Source organism: Piliocolobus tephrosceles, chromosome 5 (genome assembly GCF_002776525.5).
Source record: "Piliocolobus tephrosceles isolate RC106 chromosome 5, ASM277652v3, whole genome shotgun sequence".
NCBI classification, from domain to species: domain Eukaryota; kingdom Metazoa; phylum Chordata; class Mammalia; order Primates; family Cercopithecidae; genus Piliocolobus; species Piliocolobus tephrosceles.
In genome coordinates this window covers 6230194-6251685 of record NC_045438.1, presented here as the reverse complement: position 1 = coordinate 6251685, position 21492 = coordinate 6230194, and the positions used below count along the sequence as shown (strand labels likewise).

General features: G+C 42.7%; 2 protein-coding genes across 3 annotated transcripts in view; one reads left to right on the top strand and one right to left on the bottom strand.

Moving 5' to 3' along the window:
• The window catches only part of FRK (fyn related Src family tyrosine kinase), a 169462-nt gene extending 155436 nt beyond the window's left edge, over positions 1-14026 (bottom strand). Inside the window, exons 1-2 of the mRNA XM_023219032.2 lie at positions 13821-14026; positions 11705-11888 (exon numbers count right to left, since the gene is read on the bottom strand). The gene's annotated coding sequence lies outside the window, so the exon portion shown is untranslated. The remainder of the gene's footprint in view (positions 1-11704; positions 11889-13820) is intronic.
• The window catches only part of NT5DC1 (5'-nucleotidase domain containing 1), a 151949-nt gene continuing 144422 nt past the window's right edge, over positions 13966-21492 (top strand). For both annotated transcript variants that reach the window (XM_023219034.3, XM_023219033.2), the window contains exons 1-2: positions 13966-14338; positions 20643-20734. In XM_023219034.3, the coding sequence (XP_023074802.1) occupies positions 14246-14338; positions 20643-20734 (185 nt within the window). In that variant the 5' untranslated portion in view covers positions 13966-14245. The remainder of the gene's footprint in view (positions 14339-20642; positions 20735-21492) is intronic.

Here is a 21492-nt window from a genome sequence, read left to right as displayed (position 1 = left end):
AAGATAACTTCAGGTTCCTGCAACTAGACAAAATACTTGATGTCGTTTCTGAAGGGTAATGTGGGAGATATCCTGCATGGGAATGGAAATCAGGAAATCAAGGGGGAAAAATATTTTGAGCAGAGCGCACAGCATGAATGAAAGGTGCCTTGCCAAACTAACCTCTCCTCTTTATTGTACATACAGTGTTTTATTTGAGTTATCAGATTACATGTCATCTCTTTCTCTAAACTGCAGGCCCCTCTAGACAAGGCACTACTTTGTCTATATTTTTATGGTAGTTCCTATAGTGCCTAGCACACAGCGCATTCTCAATAAACATTTGCTAAACTGCACTGAGAAGTAAGAAGCCAAGAGTTTACTAGCATTTAAAAAGAAAAAAATAGAAGTTGATTCAATAAAATATTTCAACCAATGTACTCAACGCATACCAGGTTATATTTATGCTATGATATTGATCAGCCCTGCCCTCTGCACCCAGAGTAAGCCCAAAGCCTAGGCTGCCCCACCTACCTGGACCAGCTTTTTCTGTGTGTTCCAGCATGCTAAATAAACTTTACTGTTTTCTAGATGAGTCATGACATGAACATGTTTGGAAAGCACTAACCTATTTATGGTAATTTCCACTGAGTTGTATTACTTTTCCTTGGGGCAGAGAACACACAGAGTAGCCCACAGATGGAACAGAAAGAGAAGATACAGAAGGAACAGGGGGTTAGAGACAGACTGGCCAACAGATGGAGACACCATTCCCAGACTAATTCCTACAGATTGGAATAAATTTTGTGGACTATACTGAAGTGAATGAGCTTTTACAAGAATGGCCACTGTAGCAGATGACACTGGTACCCTGTTTCACATCCCCTTAGCCCATTTTTGATTTCAACCACAGCTCACACATACTCATTTTCATGTAAGTACAGACTTATGGCACACTAGCAATGACCCACCTCAACAGAGCTCTGCAAGGTCTTTCTCCTTTGTGCCCAATGGCCTGCTCTGAGGCCATAGGAGCCCAAGTGCAAGCATGGCCTGAACAAGTGGATAACCCTCAATCATGACAACAGGAGCCAGAGGGTAAACACTCAGCCTCTCCTCCTTCCAGTGGACAATTTCAGGAAGGATCCTCTGTGCTTCATGGGACATGCCAGCAGAATTGAACCACTGTTGCCTACAACAGTGATCTTGATGTTGCTTTTTGGTATTGTTACTGGCTCACCCTCCATTACTTTACTGTTTATTCCTGGGATCATCTCCTAATATACCACCTGCAGCTAAGTCCTTGTCACGGGCTCTGCTTTTAGGGCAACCCATCCATGAGAAAGAGGCAGTAAAGTAACTTTTGAGAAATTATAAATTTTCTGCAAATAGTAATAAAAAAACAGACATGAGAACTCAATACCTCAGTGCACAATGGTGTAGGACAAGAACTATAAAACAAGCTAACCCTGGAAGAAGAGAAAGCCAGACCTAAGAGCATTCTCTTACCACAAAAACCTTTCCTCTGATTTCTTAAGGGCAAGGAAGTTGAAAACAAATGTCATAATCTCACCAAATAACATTTCTATTTTGTTGTACATGTACACACATATAATTGTTCACTACAGAGTATATGATACGTGCTATGTCACTTGCAGCTAAAATATTTAGTACCTTCTTAACATCCCTGGTTCAAGGTTTCTTATGTATTATCGTAGTTCAATTTCTCAAGTCTAGCTAATATTGCAGATGTGATTCTGGTGCTCAGAGCAAGCAAAGCCAGGGACAATGTCTGACAAATTCTATAATAATTTATGAATGAATGATTGATTGGTCTTTTAATATGATTAGCTCCCTTGGACGCTTTCAGTCAGTTAAGTCATGAAAGTAAACACTTTCTGAGTTAACTGACTGAAAGGTGCCCAAGAGGTCTGAAGACAAAGAAGTTATGCACTTAAGACTGAGCCATGGGGAGCCCCACATTGACTGGATCACAGTTTATAAGGGATTCCTGAAATATGTTCATATTTGGAATACCCTTAAAGAATGAAAAATTTAACTCACCTAGATATTTGAAAAATTGGAATCAATACATGAGGCAAAAGAGGAAAGGACAGACATGAGTGTAAGAACCATTTCAGTCTTCTTACATATTATTTATACTGCTATTACCATCAAAATGCTGACCACACTCCAAAACTATCTCACACATTTCCAATAATCCCTCAGAGACACCAATCCCTAGACAGGAAGGCTTGGCTTAAATGCTTCCATTATATCTTTGCTTGTAGATTTTGCCCATGCTGCATAACATTAAGATATTGACTGAGATATCTTTGCTTCAAATTTCCTCCCACTCAGAAAGCAGCAATAGTTTTCTGAGCCCAGCCCTTAAAGGAAGATCTTCTAGAGCAGAAAAGAGAGACAATTGTTGGTTTTGTTTCCCAAAATGAACTCTAGACTCTAATAGTAAAGAAATAGTCTTGAATGCTGTATTGGTTTGTTAGGGCTGCCATAACAAAATGCCACAGATTGGGTAGCTTGAACAAAGGACATGTATTTCTTACAGTTCTGGAGGCTGGAAGTCCAAGATCAAGTTATCAGCAGGCTTGGTTTCTTCTGAGGCCTGTTTTGTCTTGTAGATGGCTGCCTTCTCGCTGTGTCCTCACATACTCTTTGATTGTGCATCCCTGCTGTATGTTTACATGTCTAATTTTCTCTTCTTATAAGAACATCAGACAGATTGAATCTGGGCCCATCTTAAAGCCTCATGTTAACTTAATCACCTCTTCAAACGCCGTATCACCAAGTATAATTACGTTCTGAAATACTGAGGGTTAGAGCTTTAAAATATGGCTTTTGGACGGACACATTTCAGGCTATAACAAACCCCAAGGCACATCTGATTTTCCTTCTCAAGGAAAAAAATACTAATTACAAAAAGGTTTCCAAGAAGTTTGTTTCAAAAGAATATAGAGTCTCTGTCTCACAATGCCAGATTTAGCAAATAAAAATATAGAATATCACTTTAAATTTGAATTTCAGATAAATTTGAATTTCAGATAAACAAATAATGTTTTAGTATTAGGAAGTTCCACAATATTTTGGGCATTGAAATTTAATTGGGCATTTTGTATTTTGTCTATGATTGTTAGTCTCAGACAAACAGGAGGAAGAGCATGATAATGAGCCTTGTCACGGGTCCTACACTCTGTCCCACTGCAAGGTTAAATCCCTTCCATGGGAAACAACAGCACCCCAAACATGAGCTTGGGGATCCCAAAGCAGAGAAAACTAGGTCCTGATTTGCATTTGGAATTCTGAGAGAAAACAGTTTTGCAGAGTGTCCTGGGATGATATGGGACAGTGATTAGAATAGGAAGAGTGGGTCACATCTAGAGACAGGGTCTGAGGTAGTGACCTCACCTCCCCACATCATAGTACATACATTTCTTTTTCAGTGGTTTCAAACCCAAAGGTTTCCTGTGATTGCAAGATAAGTACAGAGGTTGGCTGAGTGTGGAGAGGCAGGTCTGAAATTGCCTCATGGTTTGAGTCAAAACTAAACATGTTTTGGACAACACTGTAACTGAAGCATTTTAGAGTTTATGCAGCAGTGGTGGCTACAGACAATGAGTCCAGAGGCAACCCAAAATCACCAGGGATGGTCTAGTCCAGGAAAAGCCATGTATATGGATTCCATTAACCAAGGATCAAAATCCTCTCTCCAGACCTCTCAGCAGTGTGTTAGCCCTTCTGCAATTTAGAAGCTCCACACCCCCAAAAGAACAGTCAAAGTCAAAGAGAGGTATTATAAAGTGACAGTCAAAGAGATATTAAGTTTAACCTGGAACTAGCTGAGCTTACCTTGAGTTTATCCATATTGTATTTCCATCTTAGCTGCTGGCAAATCAACACTCCCTATCAAATATCATTAAAGTTGATTATTTGAACCTTAAAGCAAAACTTGACATTTAATTAAATTTCAATTCATTGCTCTACCATTTGAGATTTTTTAAAAATTGTAATCCTGCCACTTAATATTTATCCAAGAGGAACTCATTTCATATTTTAAACTTTTTTTTAAATCTAGACACAACTTTATAAGAAGTTTCCTACAAAAGTGAGAGGTGAAGCCAGCTGGACTTCCTGGGTCAAGTGAGACTTGGAGATTTTTTGTGTATAGCTAAAGGATTGTAAATGTACCAATCAGCACTCTGTGTCTAGCTAAAGGATTGCAAATGCACCAATCAGCACTCTGTAAAAATGCACCAGTCAGCTCTCTGTGTCTAGCTAAAGGATTGTAAATGCACTAATCAGCACTCTGTAAAATGGACCAATCAGTGCTCCGTAAAATCGACCAATCAGCAGGATATGGGCAGGGACAAATACAGGAATAAAAGCTGGCCACCCCAGCCAGCAGTGGCAACACGCTTGGGTTCCCTTCCACTCTGTGGAAGCTTTGTTCTTTCACTCTTCACAATAAATCTTGCTTCTGCTCACTCTTTGGGTCTGTGCCACCTTTAAGAGCTGTTACACCACGAAGGTCTGTGGCTTCATTCTTGAAGTCAGTGAGACCAAGAACCCACTGGAAGGAACCAACTCTAGACACATTCTGGCAATCACAAAGGGACTATCGCCTGTCACCAAGCAGTGAGTACCATTGGACCCCTTTCATTTGCTATTCTGTCCTATTTTTCCTTAGAATTTGGGGGCTAAACACTAGGCAATTGTCGGCCAGTTAAAAGAGACTAGCGTGGCTGTCAAACTAAAGACACAGGTGTCAGGCTTTCTGGGAAAGGGCTTTCTAACAAACCCCAACTCTTTGGAGTTGGGAGTGTTGGTTTGCCTGGAACCAGCTTCCACTTTTCCTGTACTTCTGGGCTGAGCCAAGGGTCGACAGAGAGGAAGGCCATTCAGCTCCAGGGTCTGGACAAAAAGTTGGTTGACCCTGTAGCCATGTGCGAAACTCTCAAAGTCACATCACCCAAGCGAGACTCGCCCATCTGTCCTATCTATCCTGACCCTCCCCTCCTGGGTCCTAACGCTTGTCAGACAAACTTTCTCTCACCTCTTGCCTCTCTTCTCCGAGGCTAGTCCCACTTCTAAAAACCACTCCATCTCTGGTGCTTTTCTAGCTTCTCCCATCAAAATGATTTGTAGTATAAACTTCAGGACTCTGTTACCTTCTTTAGGCACCTGGGCTTACGAATCAGAGACATACTTTTTGCCCAAAGCCCTGTCGGCAGGGGGCGGGGGGGCAGGACTATCTGGAATTTTAGGATCCCTCCTCAGACTAGAAGGCCTAATAAAAGCTATTCCTGAAGCTAGGATATGCGGAGCCTCAGAAATGATATCCTTCCTATCCAAATGATGAGAAGTGAGAACAAAAGGCATCACTCTTCCAACCGTGGAGATCCCTTCCCTCCCTCAGGATATGGCCCTCCACTTCATTTTGGGGGCATAATATCTTTATAGGACAGTGGTAAGGTCCCAACACTAACAGGAGAATGCTTAGGACTCTAACAGGTTTTTGAGAATGTGTCGGTAAGGGCCACTAAATCCGATTTTTCTCAGTCCTCTTTGTGGTCTATGAGGACAGACAAGGGTGCAGGTTTTCGAGAATGCATCAGTAAGGGCCACTAAATCCGACCTTCCTCGATCCTCCTTGTGGTGCAGGAGGAAAACTAGTGTTTCTGCTGCTGTATCGGTGAGCGCAACTATTCCAATCAGCAGGGTCCAGGGACCATTGCAGGTTCTTGAGCAAGAGGGGTTTCTGCTGCTGCATTGGTGAGCACAACTATTCTGATCAGCAGGGTCTGGGGACCATTGCGGGTTCTTGGGCAGTGGGGAGGTGGGGGGACAAACAAACCAAAACTGTGGGCGGTTTTTTTCTTTCAGATGGGAAACACTCGGGCATCAACAGGTTCATCCTTGAAACGCATCCTAAGCCATTGGGACCAATTTGACCCACAAACCCTGAAAAAGAGGTGGCTCATTTTTTTCTGCAGTATGGCCTGGCCCCAATATTCCCTCTCTGATGGGGAAAAATGGCCACCTGAGGGAGGTATAAATTACAATACTATCCTGCAGCTTGACCTTTTCTGTAATAGGGAAGGCAAATGGAGTGAAATATCTTATGTCCAAGTTTTCTTTTCATTGAAGGTGAATTCACAACTATGCAAACCTTGCAATTTACATCCCACAGGAGGTCCTCTCAGCTTACCCCCATATCCTAGCCTCCCTATAGCTCCCCTTCCTCTGAATGATAAGCCTCCTCTAATCTTCCCTGCCCAGAAGGAAACAAGCAAAGAAATCTCCAAGGGACCACAAAATTGCCCAGGCTATCGGTTACGTCCCCTTCAAGCTGTAGGGGGAGGGGAATTTGGCCCAACCTGGGCACATGTCCCCTTCTCCCTCTCTGATTTAAAGCAGATCAAGGTAGACTTGGGGAAGTTTTCACATGATCCTGATAGGTACACAGATGTCCTATAGGGTCTAGGGCAAACCTTTGATCTCACTTGGAGAGATGTCACGCTATTGTTAAATCAAATGCTGGCCTTTAGTGAAAATGTGGCTTTAGCTGCAGCCCGAGAGTTTGGAAATACCTGATATCTTAGTCAAGTAAATGATAGAATGACAGCCGAAAAAAGGGACAAATTCTCTACCAGTCAGCAAACCATCTCCAGTATGGATCCACACTGGGACCTTGACTCAGATCATGGGGACTGGAGTTGCAAACATCTGTTGACCTGTGTTCTAGAAGGACTAAGGAGAATTAGGAAAAAGGAATTATTCAATGATGTTCACCATAACTCAGGGAAAGGAAGAAAATCCTTCTGCCTTCCTCAAGTGGCTACGGGAGGCCTTAAGAAAATATACTCCCCTGTCACCTGACCCACTTGAGGTTCAATTGATCCTAAAAAATAAGTTTATTACCCAATCAGCCACAGATATCAACAGAAAGTTCCAAAAGTGAGCCCTGGGCTCTGAACAAAATCTGGAGGCATTGAACCTGGCAACCTCAGTGTTCTATAATAGGGACCAAGAGGAACAGGCCGAAAAGGAAAAGTGAGATAAGAGAAAGGCTGCAGCCTTAGTCATGGCCCTCAGACAAACAAACCTTGGTGGTTCTGAGAGGACAGAAAATGGAGCAGGCCATCACCCAGTAGGGCTTGTTACCAGTGTGGTTTGCAAGTACACCTTAAAAATATTGTCCAACAAGAAACAAGCTGCCCCCTTGCCCATGTCCACTATGCCGAGGCAATCACTGGAAGGCGCACAGCCCCAGAGGACAAAGGTTCTCTGGGCCAGAATCCCCCAACAAGATGATCCAACAACAGGACTGAGGGTGCCCGGAGCAAGCACCAGCTCGTGTCATCACCCTCACTGAGCCCCGGGTACATTTAACCATTAAGGGCCAGGAAATTGACTTCCTCCTGGATACTGATGTGGCTTTCTCAGCGTTAATCTCCTGTAAGGTCTGTTACCAGTTGAGGAATCCTGGGATGGCCTGTAACCAGGTATTTCTCCCACCTCCTCAGTTGTAATTGGGAGACTTTGCTACAGATAGTAAGTATGCTTATCTAATCCTACGTGCTCATACTGCAATATGGAAAAAAGTGAGTTCCTAACCTTTGGGGAAACTCCATTACATATCACAAGGAAACCACGGAGTTATTGCACGCAGTGCAAAAATCCAAAGAGGTGGCAGTCTTACACTGCCAAAGCCATCAAAAGGAGAAGGAAAGGGGAGAACAGCAGCATAAGCAGCTGGCAGAGGCAGGGAAAGACCAGCAGAAAGGAAAGAGAGAAAGAGACAGAAAGTCATAGAGAGAGAGGAAGAGAGAGGAAGAGACAGAGACAAAGAGGGAGTCAGAGAGACAAAGAGAGAGAGAAAGTCAAAGAGAGAGAGGAAGAGACAAAGAGGGAATAAGAAAGAGAGAAAGAGAGAGACAAAGAAGTCAAAGAGAAAGAAAGAGAGATGGAAGTAGTAAAGAAAAAACAGTGTACCCTATTCCTTTAAAAGTCAGGGTAAATTTAAAACCTATAATTGATAATTGAAGTTCTTCTCTGTAACCCTATAACACTCCAATACCACCTTGTTGTCAGTGTAAACAAGGTCATAGCCTGAAAATACTGAGGCCACTGCCAACCCATAGTCTTCCCATCAAAAATCCTTAACCCAGCAGGTTTCCTAACAGGGGATCTAAATCTTAATTAATTATCATACAAAGGTCCGACCAGACCTAGAGGAACTCCCTTCAGGACAGGATGACAGATGGTTCCTACCAGGTAAGTAGGGGACAAAGACACAATGGGTATTCAGTAAGTGATACGGAACTCTTCTAGAAGCAGAGTTAGGAAAATTGCCCAATAATTGGTCTGCTCAAACTTGCAAGTTGTTTGCACTCAGCCAAACCTTAAAGTACTTACAGAATCAGGAAGGAGCCATCTATACCAATTCTAAGTTAATATGGACTGAAAAAGGTTTTATTACTAGCAAAGAAAAATTAAAATCCCAAACTCGCAAGGTTTTCAACAAAAGTAAAGTATGCTAAAAGTTAACAGTGTAACATGTATTATCCTAACTTCTAATCTTACAGAAATCAGACCCTATCAGTGCCCCTCAAAGCTCAAGCCCATTAGCGCAGGGCCATACAACTAATACCCCTACTTATAGGGTTAGAAATGGACACTGCTACAGGAAGTGGAATAGCAGGTTTATCTACTTCATGATCCTACTACCACACACTCTCAAAGGATTTCTCAGACAGTTTGCAAGAAATAACAAAATATATCCAGTAAGGATAGTAACTATAATCCCAAATAGCCTCTTTGGTAGCAGAGACTCTCCAAAACCGCCAAGGCCTAGACCTCCTCACTACTGAGAAAGGAGGACTTTCCAGCTTCTTAGGGGAAGAGTGTTGTTTTTACACTAACCAGTCAGGGATAATACGAGATGCTGCCCAGAATTTACAGGAAAAGGCTTCTGAAATCAGACAACGCCTTTCAAACTCTTATACCAACCTCTGGAATTAGGTGACATGACTTCTCCCCTTTCTAGGTCCCGTGACAGCCATCTTGGTATTACTCGCCTTCGGGCCCTGTATTTTTTTTTTTTTTTTTTTTTTGAGACAGAGTCTTGCTCTGTCGCCCGGGCTGGAGTGCACTGGCCGGATCTCAGCTCACTGCAAGCTCCGCCTCCTGGGTTTACGCCATTCTCCTGTCTCAGCCTCCCGAGTAGCTGGGACTACAGGCGCCCGCCACCTCGCCCGGCTAGTTTTGTTTTGTAGTTTTTAGTAGAGACGAGGTTTCACCGTGTTAGCCAGGATGGTCTCGATCTCCTGATCTCGTGATCCGCCCGTCTCGGCCTCCCAAAGTGCTGGGAGCCACCCAGGCTTGAGCCATCGCGCCCGGCCCGGGCCCTTTATTTTTAACCTCCTTGTCAAATTTGTTTCCTCTAGGATCAAGGCCATCAAGCTGCAGATGGTCTTACAAATGGAACCCCAAATGAGCTCAACTAACAACTTCTACTGAGGACCCCTATACCAACCTGCTGGCCCTTTGACCGGCCTAAAAAGTTCCCCTCTGGAGGACACTACAACTGCAGGGCCCCTTCTTTGCCCCTATCCAGCAGGAAGTAGCTAGAACAGTCATCGTCCAATTCCCAACAGCAGTTGGAGTGTCCTGTTTAGAGGGGAGATTGAGAGGTGAAGCCAGCTGGACTTCCTGGATCAAGTGGCGACTTGGAGATTTTTTTGTATCTAGCTAAAGGATTGTAAATGTACCAATCAGCACTTTGTGTCTAACTAAAGGATTGTAAATGCACCAATCGGTCCTCTGTAAAAACACACCAATCAACGCTCTGTGTCTAGCTAAAGGATTGTAAATGCACCAATCAGCACTCTGTGTCTAGCTAAAGGCTTATAAATGCACCAATGAGCACTCTGTAAAAACGCACCAATCAGCACTCTGTGTCTAGCTAAGGGATTGTAAATACAACAATCAGCACTCTATAAAATGGGCCAATCAGCACTCTGTAAAATGGACCAATCAGCACTCTATAAAATGGACCAATCAGCACTCTGTAAAATGGACCAATCAGCAGGACACATGTGGGGACAAATAAAGCGATAAAAGCTGGCCAACCCAGCCAGCAGCAGCAACCCACCTGGGTGCCCTTCCATGCTGTGGAAGCTTTGTTCTTTCACTCTTCATAGTAAATCTTGCTTCTGCTCACTCTTTGGGTCAGTGCCACCTTTAAGAGCTGTAACACTTACCGCAAAGGTCCGTGGCTTCATTCTTGAAGTCAGTGAGACCAAGAACCCACTGGAAAGAACCAACTCCGGACATAAAAAGGACTTTGTCCCATTACATCCTCCCTCTCTATCATCAAAAACAAATTCACACACACACAAAACACAGTGAAATTTCTAAGTAGGCTTCTTTTTCTTGTGGTAAGAGCAGAGTAGGAAATCAAGAGAGTAGAAAATGAGGTGTGTTTTATTAAGAAATGTAAAGATTTTAAGATTACTAAAAAAATGAAAAATATTCCTCATGCAGAACTACTGCCATCTAAAGGCCTCAGCACAATATTACAAATAAGTATTTGGTTCTATGTAGCTAAATGGCTAATATTTAAGTGCCATAGAGTTTTATTTTTAGAAATTTATATTTTTCCTATTTTTTTCCAATTTAGTAAGTGAACGTTTTTCTTACCCCTTAAAGAAACTATATGTGCCTCAGAAGATATGTAGATTGGCTTAGGTTATACAAAAAGTTGAACATACAATATTTAATTAGAAATATTTAGAAAAGCATGTTTTAAACCAATGAAAAAAGAAACAAGCCATTTCCCTCCTTCCCCAAAATGTTTGGCAAATCATATTTACAATATAGATGTTAAAATACAGTATTATAAATTTACAAAAGATCAGTTAGTGAGATATTATGGAGTCTAAAGCTTAAGCTAGCTAATTGCAAGTCACACCTAAGGTTAAAACTGCTAAATTATAGTACCACCTCAATTAAAAGCAGGTTCATTGTAATAACGAAATTCAATTCTAGAAAATCAGTTGTAACGTAACTTCCTATTTCTGAATATTTCTTAATTATTACATGACTCACAAGTATAAGAAAAAACAGTACATGAAATACTGAAAACAAAAAAAACTAAAACTTCTAAAACTTCACAGCATGGTATTAATGTTACACATAAGCAAAAGCACCCAACTTTAAGAAGTCAACAAATAACATAAACCCAAGTTCATGTCCTTTACAGATCTTTCAAATGGCAAATATTTCCTACATTTATCACAACACTGATTCAACTATCCTTATTAACTGCCTTAGTCTGTTCAGCCTGCCTTAACAGAATACTACACAATGGGTGGTTTAGACAACAAAAAATTATTTTCTCACAGTTCTGGAGGCTGAAAGTCCAAGATGAAGGTGCTGTGAGGGTTGGTTTCTGGTGAAGTCACTCTCCTTGGCTTCAGACAGTTTTTTTTTAGACAGGTTCTCACTCTGTCACCCAGGCTGGAGTGCGAAGGCCTGATCCCAGCCCACTGCAACCTCCTCCTCCCAGGTTCGAGCGATCCTCCCACCCCAGACCCTAGAATAGCTGGGACTATAGGTGCCTGCCACCACACCCTGCTAATTTTTGTATTTTTTGTAGAGACGGGTCTCGCTATGTTGCCCAACCTGGTCTTGAACTCCTTACCTCAAGCTATCCGCCTACCTTGGCATGATGCCAGGCAGACAGCCCTGGTTTTGTGGCTCCTCACATGGCCTTCTGTGCTTGCAGACGCTGGTGTCTCTTCCTCTTCTTAAAAGAATGTTAATCTTGTTGGATTAGGGCTCCACCCTTACGACCTTATTTAACATTAATCACTTCCTTAAAGGCCCTATGTGAAATACAGACACATTGTGGGTTAGGTCTTCAGCACATGAATGAGTGGGGGACAAAATTCAGTCCATGACACTCAAAGAAACAGAAATTAATTGGCATCTGAGTAGAAGACTGAACTTGTAGTTGATAATACAAGAGCTGTGGCATTTTATCAGTAAATGTGATAGAAGTTTGATGTGCAGGGAAAATGAAATATCCTTATCTGGAAATAAGCCTTATCAAACCATTAAATTGTGTGTTTGTATTTAAACTCAGGGTTATGTAGGGAATGGGAGAAGAGAAGGGAACCATCCCCTGTATCTCTGGAAGAGTCAGACTGAGGTTTGAGGTAGAAAGGAAAGGTGAGTGGGGCTCAAGACAGAGTACAAGCCTCTAGGATTGGATCATTTGCAAAATTCTCCCACAAAGTTTAAATGATGTGGACTCTCTAGCACAAGAACTGTTTGTGTAAACATGCAGAATATACATAATTTGTTATTCAGCAAGTACATAAGATTGTTGATGTGCATGTAAAGACCAGATTCAGTCCCAGGACCACGTGGCTATACACCTAGGGGTCTTTTTCTCTTTAAGAGTGCCCTGGTTCCCTCTCTCCCTTCACACCCAATTTCCTGTTCACAATTCAGCACACTCAAGAGGTTTTGTAAGGACAAGTTTTGGCTAAGTCAACAAAAAACAATCCTTTTCTATTCTTCCCTCTTAAAATGAATGTACTATTACATTTGTATTACTAAGGGAAGTCCCTAAAGCACCTAAAGCACCTACTCCCACATGAAACAAGATATTCCCCAAGGAAACGTGTGCCCTTCAACGTGGCATCTACCTGGAAGTTTGACTTTGGTAGCGCTCTCTTGCAAGGGGCAGAGAAGAATGCCAAGGTCAATGCTCCAGGGCCAACAAGCTTTTTCCAGCTCCTCCAACAATCCAGCCTTTTCTCTTTTGGTTCACAGACATTGAACACATGGTTGTTGGACTCACCAGTGAACAGCTCAATCTTCTTGAAGATTCTTTACTTTCCCTATTCCAGAGAGCTTTGTTTGGGGCTTTTAAATATTATAATGGAACAAGTTATCAATTTTATTCAAGTGGGTCTACTAGGTATAATAAATGTCCTCCTACTCAATTGCACTATCGCACTAAATTAATCCTCTGGTCTATTAGCCTCAAAAGGATTATTATTTGAAAGGGTTAAATGCAGTTCTTAATCAATTATATTTTCATTATGTCACGACTATTGATTTGTCCCATTAGACACACTGTTCCTTTAAGCTTAAAACTGAAGCAATATAAACATAATAGATTTGTATTTTCTTTTTAAAATGAGGCACTATGTAATAAAGATCTCAAAGTGCTAGTCCTTCACATCAGGAAATCCAGAAGAGAATTAAATGCCCTAAGGCATACATTGTATGTAATGGATTAACTTTCTCTGCATCTAAAATGGTAGTAGTTATACAGTTTTTGAGAGAATTAAGCAAATGTCACTCAAATCATTTTGTGCTCTATAAACCTTAAACCCGGTTTACGAAAGTTTTCTTTTTCTGTAGCATACTCTATATATTTCTGTGAAGTGTCTGATGTCCTTTCATAGAAAATTCTTCATTACAATAACAAAATAGGATGATCAAGTAATAACCAATATTGGTTTCCATAACCAGTATCATCTTGCAAAACGGTTCTTCACGATGTCTGATACATTTATTTTCTAACGCACTCCAGGGTATGAAATGGTGAAAGGTCTCTCTTTCATTTTACACTTAGGAAACCAAGGAATACAAAGTTTTTGGTTTAAACCACTATCAAAGATCACGTGGGCGAAAAGACCTTCCAAATTGCAGGCTAACTAGGTAAGAGGGATATTAGAGGATGAATTTTTTTCCATGATCTTACACTATTCCGCACACAGGGGTAAAAGGTCAGGCCTAACCTCAGGATCTCCTGGTTTCCGAGGCGCCCTGACGGCGATGGAGAGTCCGGTTAATTTTGTGGTAGGAAGGGCTAAGTGCCTACAGGTCTCAGCTGTGCAGCAGCTCCTGGACCCCTATTGCCTTCTGGGTTCCCAGGCTTGCCGGACAGATTGAGGTCGCCGGCGCTGGGGTATCAGGAGGACGCGAGCTGACTACCTGACTCCGGACGGCGGCGCAGGACGCCGGCCGCGCGAGGGGCGGGGGCTAAGCGTATCCAGGGGCGGTGCTGCAGGGCGCGGGAGGCGGGAGAGGCTGCCGCGCCGGTGCCCTGACAGCCTCAGCCCCGCCCCGCCGCGTCCGACCCGGTCCTGTCCCGCAGCGTCCCGCCCGCCAGCTCCTTACACCCTCCCCGGCCGAGGTGCTCCTCGGTGCTCCCCGCGCAGCCATGGCTCAGCAGTTCTCCCTGGCCGCCTGCGACGTGGTCGGATTCGACCTGGACCACACTCTGTGTCGCTACAACCTGCCCGAGAGCGCCCCGGTGAGTGGCGCGGGCTCCCCGGGGCGCACTGCGCGCAACCTCCATGGCGGCTGGGGCTTGAGTTTCCTCCAGGCTTGGGCAGCGGCGGGCGCTGTCGGGGGCCTGCGGCGGCCGAGTCTTTCCGCAGAGCGCGGCCTCCAGCGGCGAGACGGGGCGGAAGTGTGCAGCCTCCGCTCCGCGCTAGTGCCCTGGGGACCGGCACATTTAGCTCAGCCATTAGCTAATGTTGAGAGGGGTAGGGAAGAACGAAGGAGGGGCAAACTGCGCAAGATCGTGCTGGGGAATCGGTTTCCAGGGCAGAGGAGGGGCGGGGTCAGGAGCACTGGGGCTGTCCTTGAAGATCCCATGTCGTGGAACTTCTCTGCATGTCTTTCTGTACACTAGCTGATTGTGGACACAGCCGCTTGATTGGGGACTTGCATTTTTCTTGGCTGCATTTTTCAATTTGCACGATCAACCACCCATCAGTGTTTAAACTGCAATCTGGGAGAGATGCGTAGTACATAGCGTAGTGTATTGGACGGAACACTAGTTGAGAAGTCATTAAGATCTTAGCCCTCATTTTACCTTCTGTCAAGAGAAGAAAATATATATTTATTACGCATCGACTGCGTGCTCCCTGCACTTTGAATACATTCCAGTCCTACCAACAGCTTGCAAAGTTTAGGTCTTCACTGTGCCCTGGGAGACGGGGACATGGAGTATGCATGCTTCCAGACCTGTACTCTCAAATTAATTGCTCTCCCTCCACTATTCCTTTGGTTTCCCAATTCCCAAGGAAACTGATTTTGAAAAGTTACCAGATTTTTTTTTAGTCCAAGATCTAAGCATCCAGACAGAAAAAGAGCTGGTTATGAGTACAGTAGTGAAAGCGAGGACTCCTCAGCCAGACTGCCTAACATAGGACACCAGCTCCACTGTTACTAGCTCTGTGACTTTGAGCAACTTACTTAACCTGTGCTGCTTCTCGGTTTCCCCATCTGTAAAATGGAGCTAATAATTGGATTTACCTCACAAGATTGTTGCAAGGATTAAATGAGTAAGAGATGTATAATGCTTAGAATAGCACCTTGGCAAAGACAAGTGTTTGCTTTTATGGTTACCACCCAAACCATTTGGAAACCTCACTTTATGGCTAGAACTCTAGATCACTGGTGCAGACATCCAGCCAGGGCTGTGCCCCTTTATGGTGATGTCCTTGCACCCGCTAGTTCAGGTACACATTAAAGGTCAAAAAAGAGTGGCTGCCGGAATTTCTTGTGTGTTTTCTATGCCCAGATGCTAAGTTTTTTTTTTTTTTTTTAATGTCCTTTTTCTGCTGTTACACTTTCCTGCTTTCTTACCTTCCAGGTCTGGTTTCCTTAGTCACAATGAGAATTAAGAAGGCTTTTTTACTGCTTGATTCTTTGGCCACTGCTTCCCCTAGGTCTTTGATACATGTGTTCCTTCCCTCTGTGCCTTTTAAAGCCTTCCTGAATCACAGTTTTGTGTGTCTCCTCTTTAGTTACCTTCATCTGGAGGGAATATTTTTAAACCACTGTCATATTAGAGCTAGTGTTGTCCATAGGTGATCATAACATTTCAGAATATAAGATTCTGAAAGACGAGAGTTTTTTTAACTGCAAACCTGAAGAATAGTGATGTTTAAAGCTTGAAAATGGTAACCTATTGAGTTTTGGATCATGTTTGGTGTGGAAAATCTTTTTTTAAGTCCCACAGTGTGCTGAGCACCATGCTAGAGCTGAGGATACAGAGATCAACACGCAGGCCTCCAGGCAGCCTCACGCAGTAGGCAAAAATGCTCAAGAGTTAGTCTTGGTCCCCTGCGGTGGGTAGTATGACCTGGGTCTTGCTGCCCACTGCCAGTGCCTGGAGGGCCTCTTTGCTCTGCACAAAAGCTCTTCATCCCATCAGGCCTCATCTTAAACATGGTTCCCCTTAGGAAGCCTTTCTGGCCCTCTAAAGTTTGCCCTTCCACTCTAAGCCCACCTTCAGTTTTCCACAAAACCCTTCATTCCTCCTAGCACATACAGACATGATGTAACACTTCCTGTTTACTTGTTGGACTTCCCCTAGAGCTCCATCAGTATCTGTGACAGTTTCTTGTGTGTTCTATGTGCCGAGCTTAGTGCTGGGCACATACTGGGCTCAATAAATAGACTGAATAGATAATTGGTATTTTAATAACAGAATATGATACAGCCATAATTCTAATAAGCATGCTGCTTCTATGAATGGATTTAATCCTTACAACGTCCCTGTGAGGTAGATATCACCACAGCCACTGGTAAGAGAGCATCGAGCAATGAGGCACAGAAAGAAAGTGTATCCAGGGCAACCGAGCAAGGTAGTCTGGCTGTGGATTTCTGCTTCTTCCCACCTTGCTGTCTGTATGGTGTCCTAAAACACAGAGGGAATGCCTGGAGCTGGCAGGTGAGGAGGTAGAGAGGAGTGCTTCACCCACAGGAGTTACAATAAAGGCCAGGACCTCGAGGTGAGCAACAGCACCAGGAACTGCTGGGTGCAAGCAAAAGGTGGCAAGTTTCAGGAGAAGATGGTGGAGAAGTCAGTGGGGGCTGCATCATAGAGAGCTGCGAGTGCCTTTCCTTTCAGTTTTGTAGGCATTCACATGAGGCCTGGGAAAGGCATTGTAGAAGAGAGGATGACACGTGGTTTCTCCTAAGGTTGCAGACTCAGAAGTCTGATGCCAGTCAGTTAACGTAAATGTGTGAGTGGGAGAGTAGGGTCCCAAATATTGCATAGGACATGCTTATACCAAAAAAAAAAAAGTATTTGTTGTTTATTTGAAAGTCACATTTACCTAGGCATTTTTAAATTTTATCCGGCAACCTTAAGTGGGAACCAAACATAATTTGTAGGCTGCATATGGACCACAGGGTGCCAATTGGCAACTGCTGTAGAGTATGTAGTATTATTAGTCCTGAGAGACTATGAGGTGGTGACAGCTAAGGCTGGGAGAGGAATGTCTTAGAGAGCCCTGTGCCATAAAGGTTTCTAGAGAGACTCAGGACAAACTGCAAGAAGCCTTCTGCTTAGACCAAGGGTTTCAGAGTACAGATGCCCCTGCTTTTCTTCACACTGCTTTTCTCTGCTTCTCTCCTTGTCCATTTGGCCCCCTTCTCTCCTGTTACATAAAAATCTCCTCCACAAGGTAAGGAACACAGCTGTGGCTGTCCCTGGTGGCATCTCTGATGGAAAGGGCTCCTTCGTTCCAGGAGATTTCGAGTGTTTTAGAATCACATGCCCATATCGTAGACTAATCACTTGGATAACTGGAGAAACTCAAAAGTGCCTCAACCAGAGGCAAATCTAAGATGTACAATAGCTGACTCTTAGGGGCTTGTGAAAGCCAGTTGTTAACTATTCAGGAATTGTGCAAGCAGGTAAACTGCTGTTGGTGGCTTGAAACAGGCCATGGTGGGAATATTTACACCGTGGAGATGGGTGAGCGCCACAAGTCAGGACATTGTTTTTGTTTTCTGTTTTTTTGTTTTGTTTTGTTTTTAGCAACATATGACATAATAATAGCAAATACTTAAATTGGATTTGCTGGTGTGCCAGTCTCTGCTCTAAGCACTTCACATCTGTTAGCCCTGCAGCACTGGTTTCTTATAAGCAGGATCATGATGTGGACTTTTTATTGTCCATAGTACTTTGTACCACAGAGTGACTCAGTGTATTTTTTATTGTTTTTTTCCTTTTAATGAGTAAATGAAAATCTGTAAAACACGCAGGTCAGTGGTTTTCAGTGTTCTCTGTGCTTCAGAGAGGGCCCTCTCTACCCCGTACACTTTGAAACTCTGGGTAGTTTTAAGAAGCATCACCTATGGTTCTGAATCACCATCAGGGTTGAGAACTGTTGATATATAGTGTTAACATAATGTGGGTCGATTAACAGTTGACCTGGATAAGGTCACATTACACTGGATGAAGTACCTGTGTAGTGATTTTAATTAGCTTTATGACAGGGAGCAACTCAATTTGACATTTGACAAGGAGCCTTTGCTTTCTCCATGCTCATATCCTGACACTCAGACCCTGATACCGCTACTCCAGCTGTGTGCAGGTCCCTCAGTTTCTGAACCTGAGTCACCCCCCATTCCCTCTGCATTCACCCAGCGAACTGCTACATCTAAGTATCAGTGTAAATCTCACCACCCAGGAGAGATTTCCCCCACTCCTCTGACTCCATTTTCTCCCTAAGAGTATGACATGTTATCAAAACCTGTCATGGGTTAATATCTGCAGAAGAAGGGTCAGATCGTTCAGTGTGTCCTTTTGGACACTGTGCAGGTTGACTCAGACCTCTGTTCTGCTGAGGCTCAAGTGTACCCGACACTGGCCAAAGAACACTTCGAGGTGGAACAAGGTTGGGCCATCTACCTTTTGTGCACTTTTTGTTTGGTATGTACAGTTCTTTTAAAGTTAGCCAGCACTTAAAAACCAGATATTTTACTCAAAAACCTAGCATTTTTTGTTGTTGAGAAATAAAATCTATCAGCAATCAACAGAGTATTTATTATTGTAATTATTGTACTTGCTTCGAGAGGCTTTCTTTGTCCTTTTTCTTTAGGTATTTTTTTTTTAATGGTTTTTGTGTATGTGTGTGTGGAGAAACAAGAGTGATTTCCTACATCTGATAGAGGCATCATGACTTGTTTAGATCACCTGCCTGGTCCCCATATGTATTTCACTCTGAGATTTCCCTAACCTGGGGCTTTTCTGGCCAGAATGGACCAAGGATGGATGGATAGAGTGGTCATCATATTTATTATCTTAGTGATGTATTAAATAAGTTTAAAAAGCTTTGTCAAGTCTTAAATTATGATCTCCAACCCAATAGAAATCAGGAGTAGGGTTAATAATTGTCTTTGGTTATATAATTGTATGCCAATGGTATAATTTTGAATGGGACAGCTACCTGGGGCATGCAGGGGTTGATAAATTGCTTGTGAAGGAGAATTAAACTGCAGAACTTCACAATTACAGATATTTCCTTCCTCCTACTTGCTCCCATCAGCAATTCCATTAGGGTTTTAGGTCTGTGACATTAAGAATGAGTAAAACACTAGACGAAAACCTAGGTAATACCATTCAGGACATAGGCATGGGCAAGGACTTCATGTCTAAAACACCAAAAGCAACGGCAACAAAAACCAAAATTGACAAATGGGATCTAATTAAACTAAAGGGCTTCTGCACAGCAAAAGAAACTACCATTAGAGTGAACAGGCAACCCACAGAATGGGAGAAAATTTTTGCAATCTACTCATCAGATAAAGGGCTAATATCTAGAACCTACAAAGAACTCAAACAAATTTACAAGAAAAAGACAAACAACCCCATCAAAAAGTGGGCAAAGGGAATGAACAGACATTTCTCAAAAGAAGACATTCATACAGCCAACAGACACATGAAAAAATGCTCATCATCACTGGCCATCAGAGAAATGCAAATCAAAACCACAATGAGATACCATCTCACACCAGTTAGAATGGCAATCATTAAAAAGTCAGGAAACAACAGGTGCTGGAGAGGATGTGGAGAAATAGGAACACTTTTACACTGTTGGTGGGATTGTAAACTAGTTCAACCATCATGGAAAACAGTATGGTGATTCCTCAAAGATCTAGAACTAGATGTACCATATGACCCAGCCATCCCATTACTGGGTATATACCCAAAGGATTATAAATCATGCTGCTATAAAGACACATGCACACGTATGTTTATTGCGGCACTATTCACAATAGCAAAGACTTGGAATCAACCCAGATGTCCATCAGTGACAGACTGGATTAAGAAAATGTGGCACATATACACCATGGAATACTATGCAGCCATAAAAAAGGATGAGTTTGAGTCCTTTGTAGGGACATGGATGCAGCTGGAAACCATCATTCTCAGCAAACTATCGCAAGAACAGAAAACCAAACACCGTATGTTCTCACTCATAGGTGGGAACTGAACAATGAGACCACTTGGACTCAGGAAAGGGAACATCACACACCGGGGCCTATCATGGGGAGAGGGTAGGGGGAGGGATTGCATTGGGAGTTATACCTGATATAAATGACGAGTTGATGGGTGCTGACGAGTTGATGGGTGCTGACAAGTTGATGGGTGCAGCACACCAACATGGCACAAGTATACATATGTAACAAACCTGCACGTTATGCACATGTACCCTAGAACTGAAAGTATAATAATAATAAAATTAAATTTTAAAAAAAATGAGTAGTGGGTATTATATTTAATCTGTTTTTCCTCCCTTTATTTGCAGCTCATTTATAATAGCTTTGCCCAGTTCCTAGTTAAGGAGAAAGGGTACGATAAGGAATTGCTCAGTGTGACCCCAGAGGATTGGGATTTCTGGTAAGTTCTTTTTTGTTGTTGTTTTTTTTTAAGTCTGTACATCTCCTGTGGTTCTAATTGTTACTGATAAAACTGGGACGCTTTCTCTTCTATGAAGATAGAATGTGAAATGTGAAATTGAGTCAAAGGACTCATGCCTTCTATATTAAAAGTTTTGTATTTAATGAATTAAAGTGTTTTCTGCTTTAAACACTAAAAAAATTAGACTTTCCTAATTAAATGTGAAAATAAGCTAAGAGCTTATGTGACTTATTTGGATATTTTCGTATAGCTTAAGTTTGTCATAATAGTTTCAGAGGTTAATAAGAACTGTTTCTAAAATTTACATCTTTAAGAAAAAGGTTTGACTTAACTATCCTTTAAGAACTATAAGAGAAAAGGAGGAATCATCACATTTTGAGTAAGTCTAAATTAAGACCATTGGTTTTCTGTCATTTAGATCGACATTCCTAAGACTCTTACTGCGAATTCCCTTCCTGGGTTAGGACTCCCAACTTCCAAAGCTTCCTTTGTCTTCCTCATTTAGATAACAAAACAAACAAATATCCTAAGCCATTTTAAATTATTCGGTTTAAAATCAGACCAGGCAGGCGTGGTGGCACATCTGTAATCCCAGCACTTTGGGAGGCTGAGGTGGGCAGATTGCTTGAGTCTAGGAGTTGGAGACCAGTGTGGGCAACATGACAAAACCCCAACTCTGCAAAAAATAAAAAATAATTAACCAGGTGTGGTGGCACATGCCTGTATTCCCAGCTACT